This window comes from Stegodyphus dumicola, chromosome 6 (genome assembly GCF_044657685.1).
Source record: "Stegodyphus dumicola isolate Sdum_Otavi_A_Nest chromosome 6, ASM4465768v1".
In the NCBI taxonomy this organism is placed as follows: Eukaryota; Metazoa; Arthropoda; class Arachnida; order Araneae; family Eresidae; genus Stegodyphus; species Stegodyphus dumicola.
The window spans coordinates 202,679,030-202,705,742 of NC_140773.1; the positions used below are offsets into that span (position 1 = coordinate 202,679,030).

The following is a 26,713-nucleotide window of genomic DNA, read 5'->3' on the forward strand; positions in this document are numbered from 1 at the left end:
TTACTTGCTTATCACTTGTTTTAGCTGTACCGAGGTGACAAGTCGAAGCATGTCTGTATGAATCAACTCGTAGTGGGCTTCTGTGAAGAACTTTGTCTAACAAAAGCCGACTATGAGATAATTCGTAGGAACCTTTTTCTACAAAAAAAAATTTCTGTAAAATTTTTAATGATTGTTACTGATTATAATTAGTATTTTTAATAATATAATATTATTAAATCAATTTTGCTTCTTGGACAGGAATCCGAAAAGTGCTGTGGCAGTCAACGTGTTAATAAAACATGAAAATTTCAAAAAAAATTTAAACAAGTGTGAAAATTGCTTTTCATTTTAATAATGAATTCCAGTTGAAGATACTCTTTGTATTTTACACTAAATAAATCAAAATCTGTATTCATTAAACTACTTTTAAAATAATCTTTGCAGAAACATCAATTTCTGTTTCATAGATAATAAGCTACAATTTAATGGATAAGTGCTCATAGGGAATACCCCTCCTACAGCCTTGCTTATATCCTGCTTTCAGTCTGCTGACCAAGGTTAGAAGTTAGTTTCTTTTAAAATAAACTAAAGTACTTGACTTTTGTTTTATATATATAATGGTGAGCACTAGCCATTGCAGGTGTTAGTCATTATTAAGGCCAGAAACAGTCACTTTATTGTGGAGGCACCTAACAGGTACGCCACTGTTACCTCCGATGAGGGGACAATTTTGCATCCAAGCCTTTTGGATCTTCTTCATCCAAGCTGAGTTCGAATCTCAGGGATTCGAACTCGGGCCCTTTGGTATGGCAGACAGAGTGACTAACATCTTTCCTGTCTGTGCGCACTGAAGTACTTAAAGGTTTTCTAGGCTTCATTTAGGGTAGTGGTATTTAAACAGATATTGCATGCAGAGCATGCAATATATATGGAAACAACTTAGGACCAGAATTTTATTTTATTTTTTTTACAAAATGAACAAATGTTATTAACAAAATAAAAAATATTAAAAAAATTAATTTTGCTTGCTAAATATTTATGAAAATGTGACATAAACAATAATAATAATATCATAAAGGGGGAAAAATTCAAATTTATCTTTATCTTGTATTTGAAATCTAAAGTTTGGTACTTGCCAGAGATATCTGTTGGTTACATTTTATAATTCAAACATACTGACAGATAAATATTAAATTCTGAGACTTGCATTTCATTTAAATAACTCTAACATGTTTAATTAATCAGTAAATAATTTACTTAAAATTAAACAAACACAATTAAGAAAAATTTCAAAGTTTTCAGAGAAACAACTCTAAGTGGGAAAAAACTTGAGAATAAATAATGAACTAATTTGTTTCCCTTATTTATTAAATTTTTCTTTAGCACATAAATTTAAATACATATTTTTGTAAGCAAATACTTATAAACTCTTTATTTCTTATTACACCTTGGTACTTCTTGGTATTAGATTCTAATATAGTTTGTAACCTTGGAGAGAAATTACTGAAATTTATCTTTATCATGGATTGTAGATGCCAATCAAGTTCTTTTATTATCAATTTTCAACTCTGAAAAAAGGCTGTTCATGTATTCTCAAACAAAACGATTATTCTTGTGCAAATGCTTGTAACTGACCTTATTTATTTTTTGACAAGTAGAAACTTGTCAAAGTTAACAAAATTCATATCTTGAAATCTTTACAACATTGTAAATTTATTTATAGATTTTCTGGCACATTTGTTTTTAATGAAAATGAAAATACTAATATAAACTCAAACTTCAAATAACTAATGTCTTAAAATCTTTGTAATACTGTATTTGCAATAAATACATAATTGGAGTATTATATAATACATAATTCACAGATTGCATAATATTGCTTTGGTGGACACACGCAAGCTGCCATTTTGACACCCCTGATTTAGAATAATAAGGGTATCTTTTCCCCAAAATCTCAAGTAATGATTTTAGTCAAAAGTGATACTTGCTTTATTATAAGTTACGTCTTTTTTTTTTTTTTTTTTTTTTTTTTCAGAAACTGCCCATCCATTTTGATCAAATTTTTCAGCATGTTTGAAACATTTGCGAAAAACAGAAAACACTCTTAAATTCTGCTGTAAAAACGCTACACTGTTCTGGAGAGTTCTAAACTGTTTGAAAGAGTAAACAAACACAGCACCATCTAATGATGTTAGTAAGAACTGATAGCAGGATTTCCGGAAATCAGAAATGCCGAAGTCCCAACGATTCCATACCTCAGACTTTGTATTGCAGTAATGAAAATCTACCTGCCTTGTAACAAGTGTTCATACAAATGCCTAGAAAGATGAAATTCAAGCATCTAGCACATCTGCTAATTTACAGACTTCCCAAGATAATTTCTATCTTAACATATTTTAAATACCTCCCTGCCGCAGAGACACTTTAAACATAAATACCTATATCTGATCGGGGATTAAATCTAAACCCAGTTAAAAAATGGCAATCAGTCAGTCTCCGCTAACCACTACACTATCTAAGGTGGCTTGCTAATCAAGAACAAGGAAATTATTAGATTATGTACAAACATGGTACAGTTATGGAACATTAAGAAATTAAATTAACAGTATAAATGTCATTTCAAATAAACATAACTGATTAATTTTAAGCTACTGCAAGCCAGAAGACAAAGTTTGGAATATTCACATAAAAATGTAAGAAATTTTAACTTTTTAGAGATGGAATATAAAAGCTGGTTTTTACAATCACTTTATGATATATCTTACTTATATCATATCTTTAGTACAGATGACAACTTTCATAATTTGTAAAAACAATAACTTTTTAGTTAACATAAAGAACCTACTGGAGCATAAAAACGTGAGCTTACTTGGATATAAAAACAAAGTTCATTAAGATTTAATCCTAATATACGGTACACACAGGATTTGTCAAAATTGTAAGTGTTGGGGACAATTTTCAAAATCACGCCAAGATTATACCGTATACTAGGATTTTACCATTCACTGGTTTCAAAAACAGTGAAACAAATCATTTAGAGAAATGGATCTGTAACCCTGATTTCACCGTTTGTTAGAGCTGCCCATTTTTTGACACAATACATAATTTTTCATTTATATATGTATCTGAGTGGATGTGGATTTACATTCTTGATACTTAACGGTCATTTTGTTTAGCAATATTTGAGCAGTAAAAATGTAAATACTAATTATACAGACTTTCCTTTTGTTTTCAAAAAAAAATTCGTTTCATATAAAATGTGTCTTTTTATTATTATTTATCAACAGAATAATTCCTATGAGCAGTAAAGATAGCCAAACAAATGTTTTTAGACAATTCACAAAGTTGGCAATGAACTGAAAAACTTTTCATGCAAGCCCAGATAATAAGAAAGTACTAAAAAATGTTTTAAACACTTGTGAACAACTGCAAACACAGTTTTATGGATGAAACATACAACCTCCTTACATACTTGCATGCTCCGATAATTTAATGAAGACTGAAGTCTCCCAGTATTAGGAGATTAGGTTTGGTTATTTTGAATGTGGCAAAGCCACGAGGACTATCTGTTTAACCGATAGGATGCCCTCATGGAGAACTTTCTGAGGGGCAGCTCATATTCATATTACACATGGAGAAAACTACTACTCAACCCAGTACTAGGAATGCTGGAGATAATGTTAAGAATGCTCTAGGTTCAACTAAGACAGCTTGTTTCACACTCCTATGGGAAGTGTTGTATCGAGTTTCGTACACAAAAATTCAAATTAACAGTAACAGTCTTCACAAACAAAATTAATAAAATAGTGAAGATTCCAAACTTCTTTTTTTAATTAAATACAATAAACCCTTTAAAAATTATCATGCTATCTTCTTTGATGTTTTATAAATTTATTCATTTGCTCATTTACACATTTTGAACTTAAAGAGAAGAATTGACATTTTATTACCAAAAATTAAAAATGCTTCTTTTATAATTTTTTTATTTTTTCTGTGTATAATGCTGTTTTGAGTCATCTGATGCTCTCATGGAAATGACAGAAGATAAAAAATCTCTTACAAAACAGTTACACACTTTTTCAAAATGCATGTTAGGTACTTTTTTACGCTACCAGAATACTTGAACCTAGTGACCCACAACAAAACTTTTAATAACTATCACATAAATAAAACTTGGATAAAACATTGGAAGAACTTGAATAAAAAATCTAAAGCATAAATAAAACCTGGTGAATTAAATGCAATAAACATAAAAGGTCTACCAGGATCAAGTATTCTGTACCCAGAAAACAGAAAAGTAGCACATATTATTAGCATGAATCAATACTTCTTCAGTTCCGGATACAACTCATATAATTCCTATTTGGGGCTGAATTTATAATCCATAATCAGATATAAATTTATATCTTTAACATTTGTTTTGAATTTGTTTCATTGTACAAGTTAATTTTGGCCACTCCAATGAAGTGATCTGATCTATTTTTTCATTTTTTAATTAAAACAAAACAATACATATCTTATATAATCTTTTCATTGTGAAGCATAATAGAGTGGGTAAGTTGTATGTACGCTGTTCTTTTGATATTAATAGAGAGTTAGAATTTCTGCCAATAATGGGATAAAGATTTATTAAAGCTTTGAGGGCTCTATCTCCAATATTTTCAATATGAGCTTTGAAAGTTGATATTCATCTAATGTGACTTCCAAATATTTAATTTTGGTGTCACATGGGATGCTTCCATCATTTATTTGTGCCGAATCTTCTGTCTTTACAAAATCTATAACAGGCATACAACCATTGTGGTTTTAAACTGGATAGTGATGCTCTTTGGCCTTTGGCAGTCACTTGAAAAATTACCAAGTTTGTGCATTATTTATCATGAATTTGGGATTATTCAGGAAATTATGTTTGATTAAAATGCTTGCAGGCAGAGCCTGACAATCTAATTCCGAAACTTTTACTGGTCTTACCAGTGCTATTAAGAAAGACTTCTAAATCTGAAAACAAAAATTTTCACGTCAATAGGCATAATACAATGCAGTTTTTGTTTTCTTTTTGAAGTAGATAATTTTTTGTTATACAACTGACATATTTTCATGACATGTGCAACATGTTTGGTTAAAAAATATTGAACTCTAAAGTCAGAGTTTTAGGAAGAAGTATGACGTTCTAGTGTAGAATTGGCTGCCCCTTCGATTAGCGACAAATGTTTTTAAAATTTTGGCAATGAAATCTCATTTCTGGTTACTATGATAGTTTTAACTTTGTTTTAGCTTCCTGATTTTTTTAAAATGAAAATAAATTTATGTAAGGCAGTGTGCAATGCCTAGTTTGTGCAATTCTGGGATTTTTTTTAAGTGAAAAAAGATCAATGTGTACATGGACACAGAGTTTGTGCAATTCTTTGACTTCTTATTTTGGTTTTGTGTAGTGTCCATCTTGAAATTGCGCTTTCCTGGCGCCGATCTTGGCGTCCAAAAACAGAAAAGCCAATAAACAAGGGACACCCAATTGTAAACTTTTACCAAGTATAAAATATGGAAGAAATCCATTTTGTAATCCATTTCAATAATTATCCATTACAGGATGAAACTCGAAGTATTTTAATTACTTACATGCAATGCAGAAAATAGTGGGCAAACAGTTAATCTAGATATAAATAATGGCATGAAGAACTTAAATACAAGTTGGTAAGATTAAGTAGTAATAAAAAGAGTCTACTGGAATACTTCATGTTTTAACTTCTGTTACCACCTTTAGCCTAGTGATTTGAGCACCTGACTGGCTACCACAAGGTCGCGCGTTCGAATTCCAACTAAAACTCTCTTGTTCTGCATATTTTTATTTTGCTTTTATGTTTTCGATACTGTACAGTACATTTTATCAAGAATATTTTCTCTGTTTTAATTTATTTTTATGTTTTTCTCAAAATGTTTCTACCTACATTTGATGGCGATACCTGTCAGTTAGCTACTGTTTTCTCTCCGGAGTTTCTGCATTAAATTGCACCGATGTCATTCCGTTAATCAAATTTTTATTTTTGATTGCCTACGGATTGCGAGCTTATATGGAAGTTAAGGCCCTTTAAGGCCGTATACTCTACGATGATCTACGCCTGACTAAACCATCATGGTCAACCCCCATCATCAAGACACGAAACATCTTCGGCTTACTAACATCTTTTTATTGCTTCAGAACCCCTTTTTGACGGCAAAACTGAATTGCATAACTCACAAACTCCAGGCAAATGTTTATTTTGTCAATTTTTACAAACCGTGTTGCCATTTGTTCGTAATGTTAAATATGCTTGTCAAATTGTTTTTCGTTTACAAAAATCATTAATTTAATTATTTTCTCATTTGAAAAATTCATAGAGTGTGTTCATATTAACAGAGAAGGCGAAAAGCTATATAATAATGTTATATTTTATATTCTTTAATAAAAAGAGAATGCACTTGGATAAAAATCCAAGAAAGGTTATTGTAACCTTTAATAAATTATAAAAAATAGTATTTTTTTGTGGAAGCATTAAATTTCGTGCTCTGATTATATATTATCGTATTTGATGTGTAAGCGTGAATAAGAATTTAGAGATTTGTTTGTTTATAGTTAAGGTTTGTTGTTTTGCGTTGTGTTCAAGGAACCTTGTTTTATTTAGTGTGAAATTTCAATAAAATTCAACTGTCACTGCATGTTTTAAAAGAATTTTGTTAAGGTTGTTTGTTGATGTGATGTGATGTATATACAAACAACTGGTTTCGTTTTTTTCTCGAATTTAATCATCTATTTATGTCACACCAGCCATCCTCTGAAAGGTTATTGTAACCTTTAATAAATTATAAAAAAATACATAACTGCTTAAAAAAGCAGTTATGTATTTTTTTGTGGAAGCATTAAATTTCGTGCTCTGATTATATATTATCGTATTTGATGTGTAAGCGTGAATAAGAATTTAGAGATTTGTTTGTTTATAGTTAAGGTTTGTTGTTTTGCTTTGTGTTCAAGGAACCTTGTTTTATTTAGTGTGAAATTTCAATAAAATTCAACTGTCACTGCATGTTTTAAAAGAATTTTGTTAAGGTTGTTTGTTGATGTGATGTGATGTATATACAAGCAACTGGTTTCGTTTTTTTCCTTCAAAATGCTAAACTTTTATTTTTTATTCAATATGTTGTTCCTGGGCATTTCAAATAAAATCTAGGATTAAATTCTGCATTATCCATTGTACGCAACCAAGATTACTGATATAAAATAATATAAGCCGTATGCCATTAATAGCCGTATTTTTAATAAAAATAAGCTATACAACATCCAGGTGCACTTTCCTATTCAAAAATGTAAATCTTACTCAGTAGTTAGACTGCTAAACGCTGATGGTTCAATGTGAATTGAAATCTTCGCAAACGGGCTGTACGAAGGAAGTTTTTTTGTTTTGTTTTGTTTTGTTTTCCGTGTGTTCTGAATACTACAGTGGTGGCCAAAATTGTGGACACTTTTGGAAATTTTTATGTTTTTGAACTTTGTATGCTAATAGAAAAAGTTACGGGTAAAATCCTAGTTTACGGTGCAGCCTTGGCGCGACTTTGAAAATTATCGCCAACACCAAAAATGATCCAAAGAACATCTATATATATACTATATACTAAGTGTGTATATACATAGTATATATACTATATACATAGTGTATACTATGTTTAACTATATATTTTCTTTGAATGACCCGTTAAGTACTCATCGTATATGTCCCATTTTTACTGCTCATCATAAAGTCGCCAAATCCCGTGTGCACCGGATACTAGGATTAAACCACATTACTTTTCACAAAATGCAAACTTGTATATTTATCATTTTAAAGAGAATTTATTACTGAATTCGGGTTTTCATCCGCAGATAACCCGTTGGTGCCATTGCATTTTTACTCGCCAAGCTCGTGTTTCATCGGCGATGAGCCTAGCTGTAAACGTGATATTTTGTAAACGTGATTTTTAGTGCATGTAAATTCAAGTTAGCAGACAAAACAATATATTTAGCATATGGTAGTAAAAATTCACAGATAATAAGCATGTATATGCAAAACTAACTGGTTAAATGTGATATACTAAATAAATTTGTATTAAATTCAAGTTAGCACAGAAAAGAATATATTAAGTATAAGACAATAAAAAAGCATTTATAATGGAAATAAAAATTCATTTGAAAAATATAAATTAGTATTAATGTACTGAAATTAACCGGTTAAATGTGATAAACGAAAAAAATTTGTCTTAAATTCCAGTTAATACAGAAAACAATATATTCCTTACACCAGCAGTGGTTTGCTAATTTTGATGACCATAGTGATGCATCAACCTATTCCGTCATCTTAGATAATCAATAATATTTTTTATTTCAATTTAATCATCTATTTATGTCACACCAGCCATCCTCTGAAATGTTATTGTTAGAAAAGCATTAACAATATATTGTTAAAATTTAAGCCAGGAAATTGATTTATTCTCATTTTAGATGACAATAACCAATAATAAAAATAAAAGCATTACTTAGTTATTTAAATTGCTGGTTCTTAGAGCTGTTAATAAGAACACAACGTGAACAGCCGTGTTACAAATTAACATTCACCCCTCCCGCCGTACTTTCTTCCTTTCATCCCGAACCGAGAACCGGCATCTATCTACGAAAATATTTCTATCCATTCGTTCATCATTCATCTAACAAATTCAGAAAAAATAATAATAAATAAGAGAAGAATAATATAAAGCTGCAAATGCGAACGACAGTGATAATTCAACAAAATGAACCCAAGAGGAATGGTTGCAAACTTCAAACAAGCGAATAGGATAAATCTGCTGGGTTACCAGGTTTGAACTATTATCGCCAAAGTTGGCGATGTTTACATTTACCGGGTTCTCTGTGGAGGTGCTTCCCTGAATTCAATACAAAACACAAAATTCAAACTTATTGATATACACTAGATAGTGATGATTGCAGTGAGTTATCAGTACTGAGTAGGGTACCCTTTATTTTTATTACAGATGCTTCACATCGACGTTTCATTGAGCTGACAAGAGTTTTAAGCTCTTCTTTCGTTGTTACATGATGCCAGGAAACAATTATAGCCTCAATTAGTTTCCTTTTATTTGATGGGCGCCTCATTCGGACTAGAGTCTTCAAACGGTGCCACAAATTTTCGATAGGATTGAGGTCAGGACTGTTTCCTGGCCATGACAACAATTTAATGCTCTTTGTACAAAACCACTCTTTCGATATTTTGGCCGTGTGGCAAGGAGCAGAATCCTGCTGAAAAATAAACGAAGCATTGTTGGGAAAGAGATCTCTGATGGAAGGTAGAAGTTTTGGTTCTAGAATAGTGTCAATGTATTTTCTGGCATTCAGTGTCCCATTGATGACATGAAGGCGACCAATACTATCTCCTGACATGCATGACCAAATCATAACACTAACTGGGTTCTTCACAGTTGCTTGAATGCAGTCAGGATGTAGCTCTTCTCCTATTCTACGTCTTGCATATTTTCACCCATCACTACCAAATAACGATATCTTAGTTTCATCACTCCATATAACTTGTGACCACTGATCATCTGTCCAATTAATGTGTTCTTTTGCCCACTGTAGTCTTTTTTTTTTTCCGTTGCTGAAAATTAAGATAAGGCTTTTTTTGTGGAATTCTACCTCTCAGTCCAACATCTGTTAATCTTCTCCTGATTGTTCTTGAATTGACAGAAACACCACCATCATTCAGATCACTTCTGATGGCCGCTGATGACATTTTTCTATCTTGGAGATAGTCTTTTTATTCTTCTGTCATCAATAGATGTGGTGCACCTTTTTCGGCCTTTTCCTTCTTTGTTTTTTATTGAATTTGTCTCTTGATATTGTAAACAAAACTTTCGGACTCCAGATGTAGTCACTGAACCACCCACCTGTCTTGCAATTTCAGCATAGGAAAGACTACTTTCTCGTAACACAATAATATTATATCTCTTTCTAGGTGTCCAATCTAATCTTTTATTTGATGTCATTGCTTCTTAACTAAATATTAAAAATTTTTACAAGAATTCCTACTTGTAATTGCAGTGTATAAGAAACAGGTCCTCCTTCTACAGAACAAAGCAAAATAAGGAATTGTTTCAAGTGGAAACATGATGTCAGCTTTTACTGGCAGTTACTAACATTTGATTGGTTCTCAGAACAAGAACAGTGATTGGCCAGGAAAGCTAGACATTAGAAACCACTTCATAACTGTGATTTTTATTTATATTAAAGTACATATAACTTTTTTTGTATTGCAAATAATTGAATTTTGTGTTTTGTATTGAATTCAGTAATAAATTCTCTTTAAAATGATATATACAAGTTTGCATTTTGCGAAACGTGACATTTTCTATAAGCATGCAAAGTTCAAAAACATAAAAATTTCCAGAAGTGTCCACAATTTTGGCCACCACTGTAGTTGTGCGTAACGAGCCCTCTATGTGGCGTATCGCCCTTAGACCTCTTGTGCTATCCCATAATCAAAAGAACCAAGCTTCAGTGGTGTAGCTAGGGTGAGGCAAAGGGGGACATCTGTCCCCGGGCGCAGCATCCAGGGGGCACCAAATTGATGGTACGAAATTTTAAAATGAATTGTTTTCCATTCGTGGCACACAGAGAGGGGCGCAAAATCTTCAGTTGTCCCCAGTCGCTGAAAAACAGCACTACGCCTCTGCCAAGCTTAACCTTAATTGATTATATATTGTTACTTATTTTAGCCTGGGACAATTTTTTTTTTTTTTTTTTAATTTTGGAGATAAAACCTCATTTTTGGTTACCATGATAGTTTTAACTTTGTTTTAGCTTACTGATTTTTTTTAATGAAAATAGATTGATGTGTACATGTACATATTTAAGACAGTGCACAATGCCTAGTTTTTGCAATTCAGATAGTTTTATAAGTGAAAACGGATCGATGTGTGCATGGACACGGAGTTTGTGCAATTCTTTGACTTCTTATTTTGGTTTTGTGTAGCGGCCATCTTGAAATTGTGCCTTTGTGGCATCAAAAATGAATCACCAAAAACAAGGGGCACCCAATTGTAAACTTTTACCGCATTTTTTTATTTGAAATTATGAAATCCCGATTAACGGAGCCTGGGCCGTGGGCATAGCATCTTCTCAAAACCCCTAATATCCACTTGTGGTCATTTGGGTCTTGTGAACATAAATGTGAATCAGCCTTGAATATTATTTTCATAAAGAGTTTTTATTAAAATCCACGAAACAGTAAGAGCTATGTGTATATTATAGAACTATGTGATATGTCTTTTTCTGGTAATTTTAACATTTTCATGATGGTTTTTCAGCACATACAATGGATTATGTTGGTATTTTCATAATGATGAGTAGTCAGTAATCATTCAATGTAAAACAAATAAATACATGAAAGTAACTCTTGTGTTTTTTATTATAGTAGGCTGTTGTTAACAATTCAGATTACAGTTTTATTTTAGAATTTTTATGTGATTTAGAAAGGTGTGAATTTTTAAACCACTTTTAAAATTAATATAATAATATCTTTATTATGTAATTTTTCTGTGGTGACGGATGAGATTCATCTGTTCTTGTTGTATTGGTAAATATCAAAATATCACATTTATTATTTTTCAAAATAATTTTAAAAAAAGATTATGTTTAGTTTTCTTTAAGCATTTGCAGTTTTATTATTTCAAGGATTTCTTGAAAATGATTTCATTATTTCAGAAAAGCAGCTCTGCATTCTTAGATTAAGAAAAAAAAAAAAAAAAGAGTAATTGTAAACTTTCTTAATTTAAAAATTAAGAAAGTTTACAATGAAAAGGACAAACATAAACTTTTTCTAAATTAAATTTAATTTGTTTAATTAAAAAAAAATACAGTGGAACATCATTCTATCATTTTTGCAGTTGTTTTCCCACATGTATCATTTATCTTTTTTGCTCCTGAATGGAGTTCTATGTCATTAATGTTATTTTTCTATCATTTCTTGTCCTCTGAACTATCATTTTACTGCATTAATGCTTTTTAAATCATGATCCTAAGCAGTATATGGATTATTTTAAAAAATATATTGACGTACATATTTATTTTATCATTCTGTTGAATTGTAAATTTGATGCACAGTAATAAAGAAATGCATTATTTGTGGCTACCAGTGCTACATATGTTATTAGTGTCATTTCTTATATTATTTTGTTGCAATAAATTTATTTCAGTTAGTTTTCAGTAGTTTATTCCTGTTAAATTTTAGGATTATTTTTTTAGTTTTATTCTACGAAGTTGTGGAGCATTGGCGGCTCGCGGCTAAAATTAGTGGGCAGTGCTGCTCCAAAAAAATTTAACCTTTGTTTTTTATGTAAAAGGAAACAAACATATATAAAAAGAAAATTTATTTTGAAACTTCATTAAATCTTACAAGAAAAAATTAAACATTTCTTAATTACTTTAATCAAAATTATTACAGTTCAATCTTTGTCTAGTCATTTAAAAATGAAATCCATTCCTCTTGTTCTAATTTGCGCAAAAAGATCAATAATTTTCTCCTTGATCTCTGGATGACAACCGAGGAAATTTTTCTTTATTGAAAGCAATGCAAGTGCATTTAGTCTTTCCGAATTCCTAGTGCTTCTTAGAAAAGTTTTCAATGTTGAAAAGCAGCGTTCTGCCTCTGATGTATTAATGGGAACTCTCAAGAGAATTTTTATCAGTTTCGTAATTTCACTAAGAACATCATCTAGATTATTTTCGAAGATAAATTTCAGTAGCTTTCATTAATTTGCAGTATTCATGGATATCAGACCTACCATAGAATACTTTTAGTTCAGTTTCAAGCTTTTCTTTGCCAGTCATTGGATATGCTTCAGTGGTCAATACTATTTCTTCTGTAGAATGTTCATTCCTAAAACTAAGCATTTCTTGTTAAATTATTTAGTGGCTGCTAAGTGTTTAGTGGAAGAATATCTGTGCATTATATCAATACATAGTTGTAAAGTCACATATTTCCTTAGCTTCTGCCATCAGTGTCTTTGAAAAATTCTTACAGTACTTTGAGTTTCTTAATTTTAAAATAGCAGTTTTGAAAACTTTAAGCATGCTAATTTCTTTGGATTGCATTTAGTTGTATATTATTTCAACATGAGGTATCTGTTAAAAAATCTAACCAGAACTTGAAATTATCATCATTTAGATATTTTAAAATTCCTGTTGCTTTTGCAATAGTTTGATTTGCATTTGATGTTGACTGAATTTCAGTAAGGTAATTTTTTAAAAGTTGCAAATTTTCATGAACTCTGTTTATGGTTCATATGATGAAATTCCACCTTGTGGAGGAATACCACACGCGTGGAGTAAAAAGAAATCAGGTGTCATGCAACATGTCAGAATTTCGGCACTGCAAGTGCTGGTTTCTGTGTGCGCATGCGCAGAACAGCCAAACACCACGTTGCTGGAACTGTGAAGCGGGCAGTTCCAAAAACTTTCGTACCTTTTTCACAAAGTGGGGGATGGCTACTGACATTAAGCTTAAGGATTATGTATTGTAAAAGTATAAAGAAAGAATTAAAGACTAAAGGGCACACTATATTAAATATTAAAAATAATAATAAGTGGACATAGGAGGTGCTGCTGTTCCACAGTGCTTATTATGAGCCGCCACTGTTGTGGAGATAGAAAATACAAATGAACAAGAGGTACTGCTGAACTCCTCTGACACCTACAGAATTTTAGAATAAGTTAAAAGCATTTTTCTATGCACAAAGTGAAAACTAGACATACCATGAAAACATAAATTAAATTTTTTATTGAGGCAAAGTTTATTGAAGAGGAAAAAAGAGTTAATCTTTGGATTATGGTAACTTGGCTATTTTTTGGCGAAAATTTGGTGACTAACCCTGCTACAGCAACCTGCTAGTTTTTTTTTTTTTTTTTTTGGACATCATTTTGTTTTCACAAAGTAAAGGCATGTTTTTTTGTTTTTTCTTTTACTCAACATTTTCCCCAACAATCTGATAGCCGAATTACGCTTATACTAGAACTTTTATGGAACAAAAGTGCTTAATCATGACGAAGATTATGTGCGAGATTCGGAGAAAGTGCAGAATCGCCCACTGCTTGCCGCGTTTTTAAGAATTGCACATATACGGTATCATCCATGTACACGTCGACCTATTTTCACTTAAAAAAAATCCCAGAATTGCACAAAAATGGCCTTGCGCACACTCTTCACTTTATCCATGTACACTGCTAAAGTCCTAGCTTCCTTGCCGCGTTTTTAAAAATTGCACATACACGATATCATCCATGTACACGTCGACCTATTTTCACTTAAAAGAACATCCCAGAATTGCACAAAAATGGCATTGCGCACACTCTTGACTTTATCCATGTACACTGCTAAAGTCCTAGCTAGTAACCTTTATCGCCTTACCAAAATGTCGCCAAACTACCTGTTACCATATTCCAAAGATTAGCCGAGAAAAGCAATACATAACTTTTTAGCTGTTATTAAAAGTAGTTTTTTAATGTAATGTATTCATGTTAAAAGTAATAAATGCCATTATCAGTGAAAATAAAATAGAGTGTTTGCAGTTTGTTACTGCATATCTGTAAGAAAGAGTTTTTATCACTAATTCAGATAAAAACAAAGGACTGAAATTGATTTGATGTACATGCCAATCTCAGAAGCTTACCAGTGCGTATGCAAGCATGAAATAGCTGTGCGAGAATAGGTTGGCCCATCTATTTCATGAACATAAATACAGTACAAAGTCCGTAATCCAGACGTCCATTATCCGGAATGATCTATAATCCGGACCTCAAAGCCACGAACTTTTTTTTGTATGCTTTATGCATGTGTGTTGGGAGGATGTGTCTCCAGATATGTTAAAAAGTGCTTGGCATAATTTATGGCCAGCTACCGTATTTCATGGTGAGAACGATGAAGATGATAGCCACGAATTTGAAGGTTTTCAGACATCCCAAACTAAACGTGAAATTTTCCAGTTATTGGATTTTATAAAGAAATGTGGAGAAGCAGTAATAAATGAAGATGATATAACAGAAGTTTTTTTTACTGCGACAACAATGCCCCAATCATCAATCAATCAACAGACGGCGAAATCTCTAGTATGGTTCTAGATCCAGAAAATACTGCTTCCGATAGTGAAGAAAGTGAGAGAGAGGGTATTGAAAATGAAAAAATTTTGATTGACAAGTTAGTCGGTATTCTCAACACAGCAATTACAGGACTTGAACAGTGGAACTTTGTAACTGAACAAGAAATTATGTCTGTTTATAGAATTAAAGAGAAAGTATTAACACAAGAAATGAAGCAACTTAAACAACTTACATTGATAGAAATGTTTAATAAAGTAAACAAATAAATGTAATTTTTTTTTTTTTTTTTTTTTTTTTTTTGTAAATTTTGATACCCTTTAGATCATAGTTGCTCTTTATTTCATAAATTATGGTTTCATATTTTTAATTGTATAATTTTTGCATGTCATCTTACTAGATTTAAATTGATGATCTATAATCCGGAAAAACCCCTAATCCAGAATCGCCAAAGTCCCGACGAGTCCAGATTACGGACTTTGTACTGTATAAATTTATAAGTCAGTTCCTAATATGTGTATTTTACATGTTCTTTTAGAATAGGCATGCAGGCTGCAGCAGCAACAGTAAAGAAAGATGAAAAATCGGAAGCTATGTGCAAAGAACTAAAAAATACTCTTCTGCAGTTTGAAGTAAGTCTAATATAGAAGTATTGTTCTTGGATGTTTTTTAATGACTCTACACGTTGAACCAAATGTATACCCAAAAATATTTGAAATTTAAGATTCAGGTACAATCCAATAGCTTTCACCACAGATATAAGCAAACCTATACACAGTTTATACAAATTCCCATACATGAAAAAGATCAATGCACAATCAGGTTTTTGTTCTCCAAATTTCTGACTGATGAAACCATTTCTCGTGACATACATAAGTTCAATAGAATTTTATTTGGAATAAACAGCAGTCCATTTCCATTAGCGGCCAGCATTAAACATCACCTATAAAAATGTAATGAACTTTATCCTGCAATGTTTAACCTTTTGAATGAGAACATATATGTAGATGATGTGATTGAAAGTCAATGGGCAATTAGTGAAGTATTAATTGTGGCTCTTGAATTAATGCAGATTTTTAAAGATGCAAGCATGCAGCTTCACAAATGACACACTAACTCAAAACAACTACATGATTTGTGGGTAAAACAAGGCGTTCCAGATGAAAATCCTATAAATTTTTAATAGAGAAATTTTAGAATGAAGCTTAATACAGAAGATTTAGTCATCACAAATAGAGTGAGATGAACTGCTGCCTCAGATTTGTCCTCTCAGTGCAGAAAATGGTGTGAGGAGCTGCCTCAAATGGCTGAATTTTTCATTGCTTGTTGATTTTTCATGCTCTTGAACTTTAATATAGAAAATCTTGAATTACATTATTCTTGGATGCAAGTATAAAAGCCTATTGTACAGTCGCATGCTAATATTTCAGAATAAATGATAAAGAAATTAAAACTGCCTTTATTGTTTCAAAGAATAGGGTAGCCCCACTAAAATCTCTCACTTTGCCAAGGTGGCCCAATTATCAGTCAGGTTAGGCAACAATATTTTGAAAGCATTGAAATTGAAAATTCCATGCTATTTTTGGACAGACCCAACAATTACTTATTTTTGTATCCAAAAGCTGCCTGAAACCTCCAAACACTTTATCAAAAATCATGTCAGAGAAATAAAAAAAAAACTGAGCTCATTTCAAGATTTTCATTACTTCCCAGGTGCCAACAACTGTACAGATCATGTATCTCGGGGAATGAAAATCTTGAAGTTATAATAAACGAGTCTGTTTGTAGGCAAGGACCACAATGGCTTCAACTCTCTTCTGAACTTTGACCAAAATTAAGTATAGAAATAATAGACAAAGACAAATTGGAATACTGGAAAAAATCTAGTGATTTACATCAACTTGAATGTGCAGTCAAAAGTACAGATGATTTCCTTGACATATCCAAATATACCAACTTAGAGAAGATGTTAAGAGTCACTGCTTGGACAATATGCAAAATGAAGAAAGACTAGTCATATTCAAGGAACTTTCATAACTGAGGAGTTGCAAGAAGCAGAAAATTTTTTGATAAGATCTGAGCAAAAGAAATTTTTTTACCGAAGAGTACAAAGCTCTAAAAGAAGGTAATTCAATTGATAAAAATTACTCTTTGTACAGTTTTCTCCTTTACAATAATGAAAAGTGAATTGTGAGATTGAGAGGAAGATTGAAATTTTCTGACATCTTCCTTGATAATAAGCATACAGTTAGCCTATCTAAAAATTCCAGACTGACAATGCTAATTGTACACAAAGAACAAAAGAAGGTAATGCATGGATGTGCTGCTATGACTTTAGCAAAAATTAGATGTTGTTTCTGGATCCCTAAAAATGCTAGTTAGTCAAAAAGACATTAAAAAATTACTTGATTTGCCAGAAAACTTAGCCAAGACAGCAGACCAAATAGCGACACTCTTACCTAAAGAGAAAATCCAAGAATCATCTCATTTGCAATCTGTGGAATTGATTTTGCTGGACCGGTCTTCATAAAGAATTCTAAATACTCAAAAATCATATATTGTTTTATTCATTTACTTGTGTCAAATATGTCAACAGAATTCTTTTTTACTTGCACTTTGTATATTTTTTTGCAGAAAAAGGAACTGCAAAATATTACTCCAATAATAGCAAGACTTTTTAAGAGAACAAAGAAAGAAGTTGAGAATTTTTCCAGAGTTTTAGATGATAAATTCAAGAATTTTATTGCCAAAGAATGAACCCAGTGGAAGATCAAAATCAAGTGAGCCCCATGGTGGGGAGGGTTTTATAAGGAACTTGTTAGATCTATTAGAGAAATTGTAGGAAAAGTATTGTTGCACTTTGAAGAAATGTCTACATTACTTAATAAAGTAGAGTCAGTTCTTAATTCATGACCTCTGAGCTATGTTTATGATGGAGTTCGATGACCTTTAACTCCAATGCACTTCCTAATTATTGGACAAACCAATTTGAAATGTCCTTTGACTTTTGCAAGAATCATTGGTAGTGAAACAAGAGAAACACTCTTTAACCCTTTGAGGTTCGGTGCATAAAAAAATTTTTTTGGTAAAAAATAACTTTACACATAGATAACTAGCCCCTAATACAATGTTATTTCATCGAAAAAGAAATGGGTAAACCTTTAAGGTAATTCATGACATGGTGGGATACTGCTTGCTTGTCCCACTGCACATCTAGAGCTGTTACAAGACTCTACCTGAATTTTGTTCATTCAGTTGGTACTCCATTAAAAGAAACTTATAATCAAGTAATATGGGCAATCCACCCAATTAATTCACTGTAAAACAGGCAATCAATCTTAATTAATTCGCTATAAAACAGGCAATCTATCTTAATGCAAAGTCATGGTGCATTTTTGCTTCATTTTTTCTAAACATAAAAAAAAAAATGATACAATGTTGCCAAACCGTAAAAACTTAACCTTTTAAGAAATTGCATTTATACAATCGTTGAGTTGCTCGCGACAAGAGCAGTAAAATGGCATCTTTGCCTCAGGGTAAATTCTCTTAACATGCTGATCTAAAGTGCTGGTTTTAGCAACCAAATGAAAATGTAAGATATAAAAAACGTTTTTGAATAATTATCTAGAAAGTATTGCAAAATAAAAAAATATTTTTTCAAAAAAAATTACATAATTTTTAAAAAATTGCTCTGTGTACAACTTTTTAGATATTTTTTAATGATTTCATAATAGATTTGAAACAGAGAAGATTTTTGCTCCAGTACTTTATTTGCTACAGGTTTGAAAAGGAAGATATTTAGAAGGCTGTTATGTTTATTTACATTTCACCTCTCTTTCCTCTGCTTAGGATAATTTTCTATGGTGAATCATACTCACATATCCATTCAGTATTCAATGACATTTCATGTTAGAGTTATATTTTCATTTCTTTCAGACAAAATACTAAATATTTTTCAAATTTTAACATTATTGCAATTTATTAAAAAATATAAATTTGCATTATCAACATATAAAACAAACATGATACTTGAATTTAAAAATGTTTGAACGGTGCTGCCATCTAGTAGCCACAATTCCTACATGCACGGTGAGACGTATTTGGTCCTACCTTTTAATTTCAACTATTCTTAATTAATATATAGGAATTCAAGTAATATTTTTTTTAGAAAAGGAAACTTTCACATAAAAATATTCATTCTAACACCAAAAGTTGTTGTTCAGACGATTTAAATTGCATTAGAAATAAATAAATAAATAAACTGCTTCAAAATTAGACATGCAAAGAATTTTTATTTTACATTATTTCCATGAATGAATACTAGTGCTGCCATTTGTTTTACATTTAGAGAACTAAAAGGATAATTGTATGTATTTTAAATGGAATTTTGCAGCTCTTATCTGGGAGATAAAAACTGATAAAAAACCACCGTCAAAGGGTTAAAAGAAAACTTTGTCAAGAATTGCTGTTGAAATAGTCGTGGTATTGGTGGAAGCAGATATATTTATTAGAACAGCCATTACTTGAAGAATCCCAAATTTCAATAAGTGCAAGATACTGTTTTAGTTGAAGGTGACATAAAAACAAACTGTTTTGGAAACTTCACAGACACAGAAAAAAAAAAAAAAAAAAGCCTAATCTTTTGAAATAAAAACTGGTAATAGGACTTTGAAACATATTGCCTAATACTACCTATATACTCTTGAACTCTGAATTTCAGACAGATTTTGAACTTTAATGATTTTGTGATTATATTTTTTATTTCTTTTCCTTTTTCTCAATGAGTAAATTGAATATCATTGGTTAAATTAATTTAGTTCAGGAACCATTTAACCATTTGCTTACCTTTTTTTAGTCATAACATAAACGAATTGTTACATGGGTACTATTCGGTTTTGAGAACCGTAAAAAAATTGTAACGAAAATGTATGCGCAAAAGCGCCAAATCTAGCTCACGCGCTGATTTCAAATTGCGCAAGTTTAGATAGTTCTATATTTCTTAAGACACCATTCAAATACTAGTTTAATTTTTAAATCCTTTTTTGATATCCTATGGATTTAACAATTTGGGAATTGCCCATGATGAAAAGTGTGCTATAGAATTTTGGGTAAAGTGCAGAATCACTTACTGCTTGACACATTTTTAAGAATTGCACATACTTGGTATCCATGTACACATCGACCTATTTTTACTTAAAAAAAAAAAAAAAAAAAAAAACCCAGAATTGGACAAAAATGGCACTGCGCACACCCTTGATTTTATTTATGCACACATCGACCTATTTTCACTTAAAAAGTAAAAGAAAATTGTCAAAGATCCAATTGTTTTTACTCTTGTAAAAAGCGGCAAACAAATAAGTGGGCAATTCTGCACTTTACCGAGAATTGTTTCAAAGAAAATGCATCATTCATTATAGTAAATTATGTCTTGTGTTTTTGATTTTACTATGAAAATTAAACCAATGAGGTGAAATTATGCTTTAGCAATAACTCGGTAGTGAAATAGCGATGCAGGCATCCATTCCGTTATGCTTAGCAATTTTTATATAAATTATAATAATGATCTGAAATAGTTTTCTCTAATGCTTCCATTCAGTCATGTTTAGCCTTTTTTAATATAAATTATAATAATAAAAAAGTATTATATGAAATTAATCTTTCATCTAAATTAAAACATTAATCTTAGTTATTTACTATTACACTTCCTTTCTTACGTTAGGTTTGCCACAATTATTTTGGGCAGCACTGGCATCAACAATAGTTGGCGATTTTTTACGGCCCTCAAAACCGAATAGTACCATTACAGGTTATGTATAGCCTATTTTTTGTAATTGAACTTTTCGACTGATTATAATTTTTTTATGTTATGGAAAAGCATATGATTTATGTTATTAAGTTAGATAAACTTTTGTCAAAGTCCAAGTGGAGATTGTGTGGAGAAATATTTGTTGATATTGCCAAAAGAATAAGTTACTACAGGACTATGTTACAAGTCCATCTGTTTGATTTATTTAATGTCTCCTCTTCTGAACATGTGACTATGTAGCAATTTCTACATAGTCATAGAATATACATACATAGAAGAATGAAACATCAATTTATGTTTCATTCTTCTTTGTTGCAGAATTCAAACTGCATTGTGTGGTATGATCAGCTATTAAAAATATTTGATGGAATGATTGAGTTCCTACTTTTTAAACTTTATAATTTGATTTAGGCTTTAGCATGCCTTGTGTATAAGATTTAATTAAAAGATGAAGAACCTGCCACACCATGCACTTTATTCTTGAATTCTTGTTTTGTTTTGATTGGTTATGTAACAGTTCTAATTCAGTGTTACTAGTATTCATGCTTACATAATAAGTGAAATAGAAAAGAACGGTACTTACGTATTATTGCAACCAGGTTGGCGTGATTTGTAAGTTTGAGTAAAAAAGTATGAATAGAAAGAAAATGTACATTTATTAATTACAGATAATTTTTAATACAGTTTTTTATATTATTTTGTTTTAAAATATAAAATAGCAATTAAACCCTTCCGGTTTCAAATTTGAATAAGTTGCAGAATTATTTTTTCGGCGGAAATCTTTTGGCTATTGCTTTTAGCACTAATTGAAAACCGTATTTGCCATAACCATGTACACGTCGACTTATTTTTACTTAATAAAACATCCCAGAATTGCACAAAAAGGGCATTGCGCACACTCTTGACTTTATCCATGTACACTGCTATTTTCTCATAAATTACAAAAATTTGCACGAAAATGCAGGAAAATTTTTTGAATCTTTTCCTGCATTTTCGTGCAAATTTTTGTAATTTATGAGAAAATAGCAGTGTACATGGATAAAGTCAAGAGTGTGCGCAATGCCATTTTTGTGCAATTCTGGGATGTTTTTTAAGTAAAAATAAGTCGACGTGTACATGGTTTCCACATGCTCTTTTTACAAAACTACGTATAACACGTAGGGTTGCCGTAAGTAGGGTCGCCAAATTTGGCAATTTATGCGAATTTTGGCCTGGTTGCGTTAATACATAAGTACCAAAAGAACTTCTATTCAGTAGTATTAGATTCAAAATTTAAAAACGGCAAATAATAGCAACTTATAAAGGAATATAACGTCATAATAGCAACCTGTAAAGTAAATTCTTTCAAAATATTTAGTTTATTTTTAGCCTGTTGAACTCATTGTCTGTCAAGCAAGAAATTAAAAATTTTCTTAACTTCGTAGAGGGCTAAAGAATGATACTTTATTGATGGATGACTTATAAGGAATTGGCTTATGGCAGAAATTTATGTACAAGTTTATTTTCAGTATCAAAGCAAAAACAGTGTAAATATTCATAAGATTAGAAATTTATAAATTAATTTATATTCAGAAGACTATTTAAGAAAATTTCCATGAAAACTGAAATTATAAGAAGGAAATTTTTCTGTGTTCAGAAAACATGTAAATCATTATTAGAATCAAGCTTTTTTGTATATCTTTCTGAATATATTACAGCCTCACACTAAAGACCCAAATTTCAAATTTTTTTTATACATACAAATTCTGTTTGGAAAAAACTTATTATTGTTTCCAGCATATATTAGCTTTTTGTGACTCGTGCTTTTTAATTGAAATAGAAATATCTATGCTAAATTCTTTAAATGAACCTAAAAAAAATGTTAATCATCATCTACTCAATTCTAGAAAGGAGTGTATCAGAGGGAAAATAATAACTGAAAATGTCAAAATTACATTTTCAAATAATTATTACAAATCATAATGGATATATGACAGCCCAGTGAAGCTTTATAGCTAAAAAGAGCCTTTGTGTAGGACTTTCTAAGGAAAACTGTCACCTATTCATGCAACATTTGCAGGACTACAAATACCTTATGCATCCTGCCTGTTGTTGGGATTCAAACCCACTATTTGTCATAGATTATTCGTATAAAATATTTTGTAAAGTATACAGTTACTTTAAAACAGTTGCTTGATAGGAAAGTTTGAAATAAATGTAAATAAAATTCAAATTTGAAGAGTGTAACAGAAGTTAAATTTTTATTGTTTAGTAACAATTGCATACAGTTTGGTTAACTGTATGCAATTGTTTTCTAATAAGCTGCTTAGAAGTTTCATACCCCTCTTTCTGTCAGTATTTTAAACCTAAGAAAAATTTATAATTTCTCTAAAAATGTATGTTCATAACCCACCTATTAACATATATTTTATTTTTTATATAACATAACATTTAAAACTCAAAATTGTACAAACGGCCCTCACATTTCTCCACAAATCAGAAGGGAAAACTCCCTTCCTCTAGCTTCCCATTTATCTATGACTTGACTGCAGTGTTCGCTTATTCAACTATATTTACTTATCCATTTAAGTACGTTGTGTTTGGATTACAAGAAAAATTCAGAAATATCACGTCTGCTGTTTCACTGAAATGTTTTTCCATATATCATATGGTATAATACTATATAGATTATGTATGCTTATAAATAAAGCATTTTTCAATTAGAATAATTAATCACTATGATTTTTTATTTCTTCCTATTTAATTCAGATTAATTTAATTACCGTATAGTAAAATGTCTTGTAGTTTTTTTAATTATAAAATTAATAGAGCATGCCTCCTTCCCCCTCAAAAAAAAATTATTTAAAATTTTTTAGGAAGAAAGAAGGAAAAATGCTGAAACTATAAATTCTATCTGCAGGATTTATGACGAGATTGAAGAAGATCCAAGAAAGGCAATTTTGCAAACTCATAAATTGAGCAGCAAACATGATAAAGCACGAAAAGATATACAGCGAGAAATCAGTTTAGTCAAGAAAGCTTTGGAACTTATTCAGGAACAGCACAAATATCAGTTTTTAACAGTTGCTTCAAAAAAGGGTGGTTAGTTATTTACATATTTGTTTTATATTACATTTATTTTAATATAGAAATCAAAAGTGCTTTTGGGAGAGAGAGAGATAAAAATTTTGTGTATGCTTAGTGAGAAAAGTTTTGTATATGCTGTGTGTTATATTTTAAAATTTATTCATGAAGCTACACATTGTATTGCCAAAATAGGCAACCTATGATGTTGGCAAAATGTATTTATGTGGCAACTCAAATATCTGCAGCAGACGAGTAAGGCAGTTCACTTTCAAATTTAACGATGCATCTTTTTTTTTTTTTTTTTCCCCTTTTGAGGAATTCTAATAGAAGTGTGGAAGTTTGCGGGCTGATGAAAAAGCATTGCCTTTCTTCAGAAGTATTGCATTTTGTCTGCCATTGGTGTTTGAAAATGTTCACATTCCATGAAGTTGTACTTCCTAAATGACTCAATTTTATAGACTGAACTTTGCACGATTCTCTGTGATTTTAAAGCAAAAACCAATCATTCTGTACATGAGGAGCATAACAGTCTCCACAATGCCAAAATTTTCGCAATTCTGTGATTTTTTAAAAGCAAAAACAGATCTTTGTATGCATGGGAAGTAAGATAATGTGCACAATGCCAGATTTATGCAATTCTTTGATTTTTTTAAGTGAAAATAAATTACAGTGTACACAGAAAAAAATTAAATACAAATGTTAAGTGCTTTATTACATTATGTTTCATGCTTTATTAATATTATTGTGGACTAATGAACCATCATTTTCAAATTAGCTGTTACCTTTTGCATATTAGCTTCATTAGAAAATCAGTCAGCCAGGAGGTGGTTGGTTTTTTTTTTTTGGGGGGGGCAGGGCAGGGATAATCAGAAAATACCAATGGAATTTAAAACTTGTAAATGATATGTTACATTTTATATCTAACACAGTCACAGAGTTTTATTACTCATTTTAAGTGCTTTTAGGTACTTCTTCAATATAAATATCCTTAATGGTTAAGTTTGTGCAGTGCTTCTTTCTTGCAACAGTGATGAATTATTTGTATGCAGTGAATGTGTTTTGAAATTTTTAGTTATCTATTTATTGTACATGTTAAACCTTATCACAGAATTTGAAAACAAATTGGTAATGACTAAATATGTCTTACATAGCAATAGTATAGCAATGAGTCTAGATTCTTGTTGTTGCCTGCATATTGAATTTACAAACTTGCATTAAACTGAAAGAGCATGCTAGTTTTATATTTGGATATTGAGAATTTTAAACTGATAGCTTATAACTTGCATTTCATGTTTCCTTGCTAAAAACAATGAACTTACACACATGCTGTATACCCACATTAAGCTGTTCCTTGTGTTATGCTTCTATACATGGATTTAAAAAAAAAAAAAAAAAACTTAATCCATATATAAAAAAAAAGGTAGTCAGTTCTGCTGAGATGCATTGTTTTATTTCATTTTTTTGGTAAAATTTTGCTGCAGTCTTACTTATTTAAATGTTACATGGAGCAGAAAAAATCAAAAAGGGGAGGAGAATATTTCTAGTAAATAATAAAGAAACATTGTCAATGTTCACATGGGAGGGAATCTTAGAAACATTCTTTTCTTTCTTCAAATGGGAATCGAACTTTCCTAACATGCTTCTAAATAGAGTTCTATGATCAGTTGGTGGGCACATTTGTATAGCTTGGATTAATGTGAATGGAGAATCAACTGATTTGCTTTCATATTCTTATAAAAATACATATCTATAATCAGGTGAATGTTTATAGATTTGTTTACAAAATTAATCTAATTTTTCAAGTTTGTGTGTACTGTGCAGTTACTTCTCAACACTTACTTACCATCCCTAAGATCAACAGTGTTTCCCGAAATCTTCTTAGTACCCACCAGTATATGACATAGCTGATGCTAGGAAAACTATGATCAACTTTAATACATACTTTTATCTTAGTGGAGGCTTTGAAATAATATTAATGTCTGGGTTACATTAGTTACATGTTAATCATTATATGCTTGGTCATTAGGGCATGTGATTAGCAAAATGTGGAAGTATTTATCACATTAGTACAGTCAGTAAATTTAGTTTGCCAGCTGATAGCTGGTGCTGCTTCATTATTCTGAAATATCCATTTAAAATTAAAAGTAAGTTATTTACTGATTAATTTAACATATTGGAATTACCTGAAAAAAAATGTCAGTCTAAAATTTAATATTTAGCTGTCAGTGCATTTGAGTTACAAAATGTAATCAATAGAAATTTCTTACAGATAAGAATTTTTAAATAAATACAATAGAAAATAAGTATAAATTTCAATTTTTTCCTTTTGTATTATTATTGTTTATGTATATTTCGATAAATATTCTGTGAGTGAAATTTAAAATTTTATTTATTTCTGCTTCATTAAAATATTTTGCTAAAAAAATTATCGTTTTCAGATAAAGCATTCAGCCCACCTACAGAATTCAACACCTACAGTTTGTCCACTTAGGGAACCTCTGTATAAACATTACATATGATTAGCCTATTTATCACTATTTCTCATGTAACTTTGTAATTTTTTGCAGATCTAGTTTTAAGTAATTTTCCATGCAATCGAATTGCAGTTTCTGTGTTCATACTGTCTCATCTCAGTTCTTAGTTGCAGTTTCTGTATTCACACTGTCTTATCTCAGTTCTGAATTGCAGTTTCTGTGTTCACACTGTCTCATCTC

The 26,713-nt window shown here is 30.9% G+C and overlaps 2 protein-coding genes across 9 annotated transcripts in view; one reads left to right on the forward strand and one right to left on the reverse strand.

Annotated features, from left to right (window-relative positions):
* The window catches only part of LOC118192414 (uncharacterized), a 29,874-nt gene extending 23,599 nt beyond the window's left edge, over window positions 1-6,275 (reverse strand). For 2 of the 6 annotated variants that reach the window (XM_085819359.1, XM_085819360.1), the window contains exon 1: window positions 5,928-6,066. The gene's annotated coding sequence lies outside the window, so the exon portion shown is untranslated. Of the gene's footprint in view, window positions 1-5,598; window positions 5,779-5,927; window positions 6,067-6,160 lie in introns of those variants that run through there. The other 4 variants (XM_085819363.1, XM_085819364.1, XM_085819361.1 and 1 more) reach the window with 4 other exon arrangements.
* LOC118192413 (SAGA-associated factor 29-like) overlaps window positions 5,948-26,713 on the forward strand; it is a 36,920-nt gene continuing 16,154 nt past the window's right edge. Inside the window, exons 1-3 of one of the 3 annotated variants that reach the window (XM_035363378.2) lie at window positions 5,948-6,226; window positions 15,666-15,759; window positions 23,789-24,014. In XM_035363378.2, the coding sequence (XP_035219269.2) occupies window positions 15,673-15,759; window positions 23,789-24,014 (313 nt within the window). In that variant the 5' untranslated portion in view covers window positions 5,948-6,226; window positions 15,666-15,672. Of the gene's footprint in view, window positions 6,227-6,563; window positions 6,799-6,822; window positions 6,963-15,665; window positions 15,760-23,788; window positions 24,015-26,713 lie in introns of those variants that run through there. The other 2 variants (XM_035363373.2, XM_035363376.2) reach the window with 2 other exon arrangements.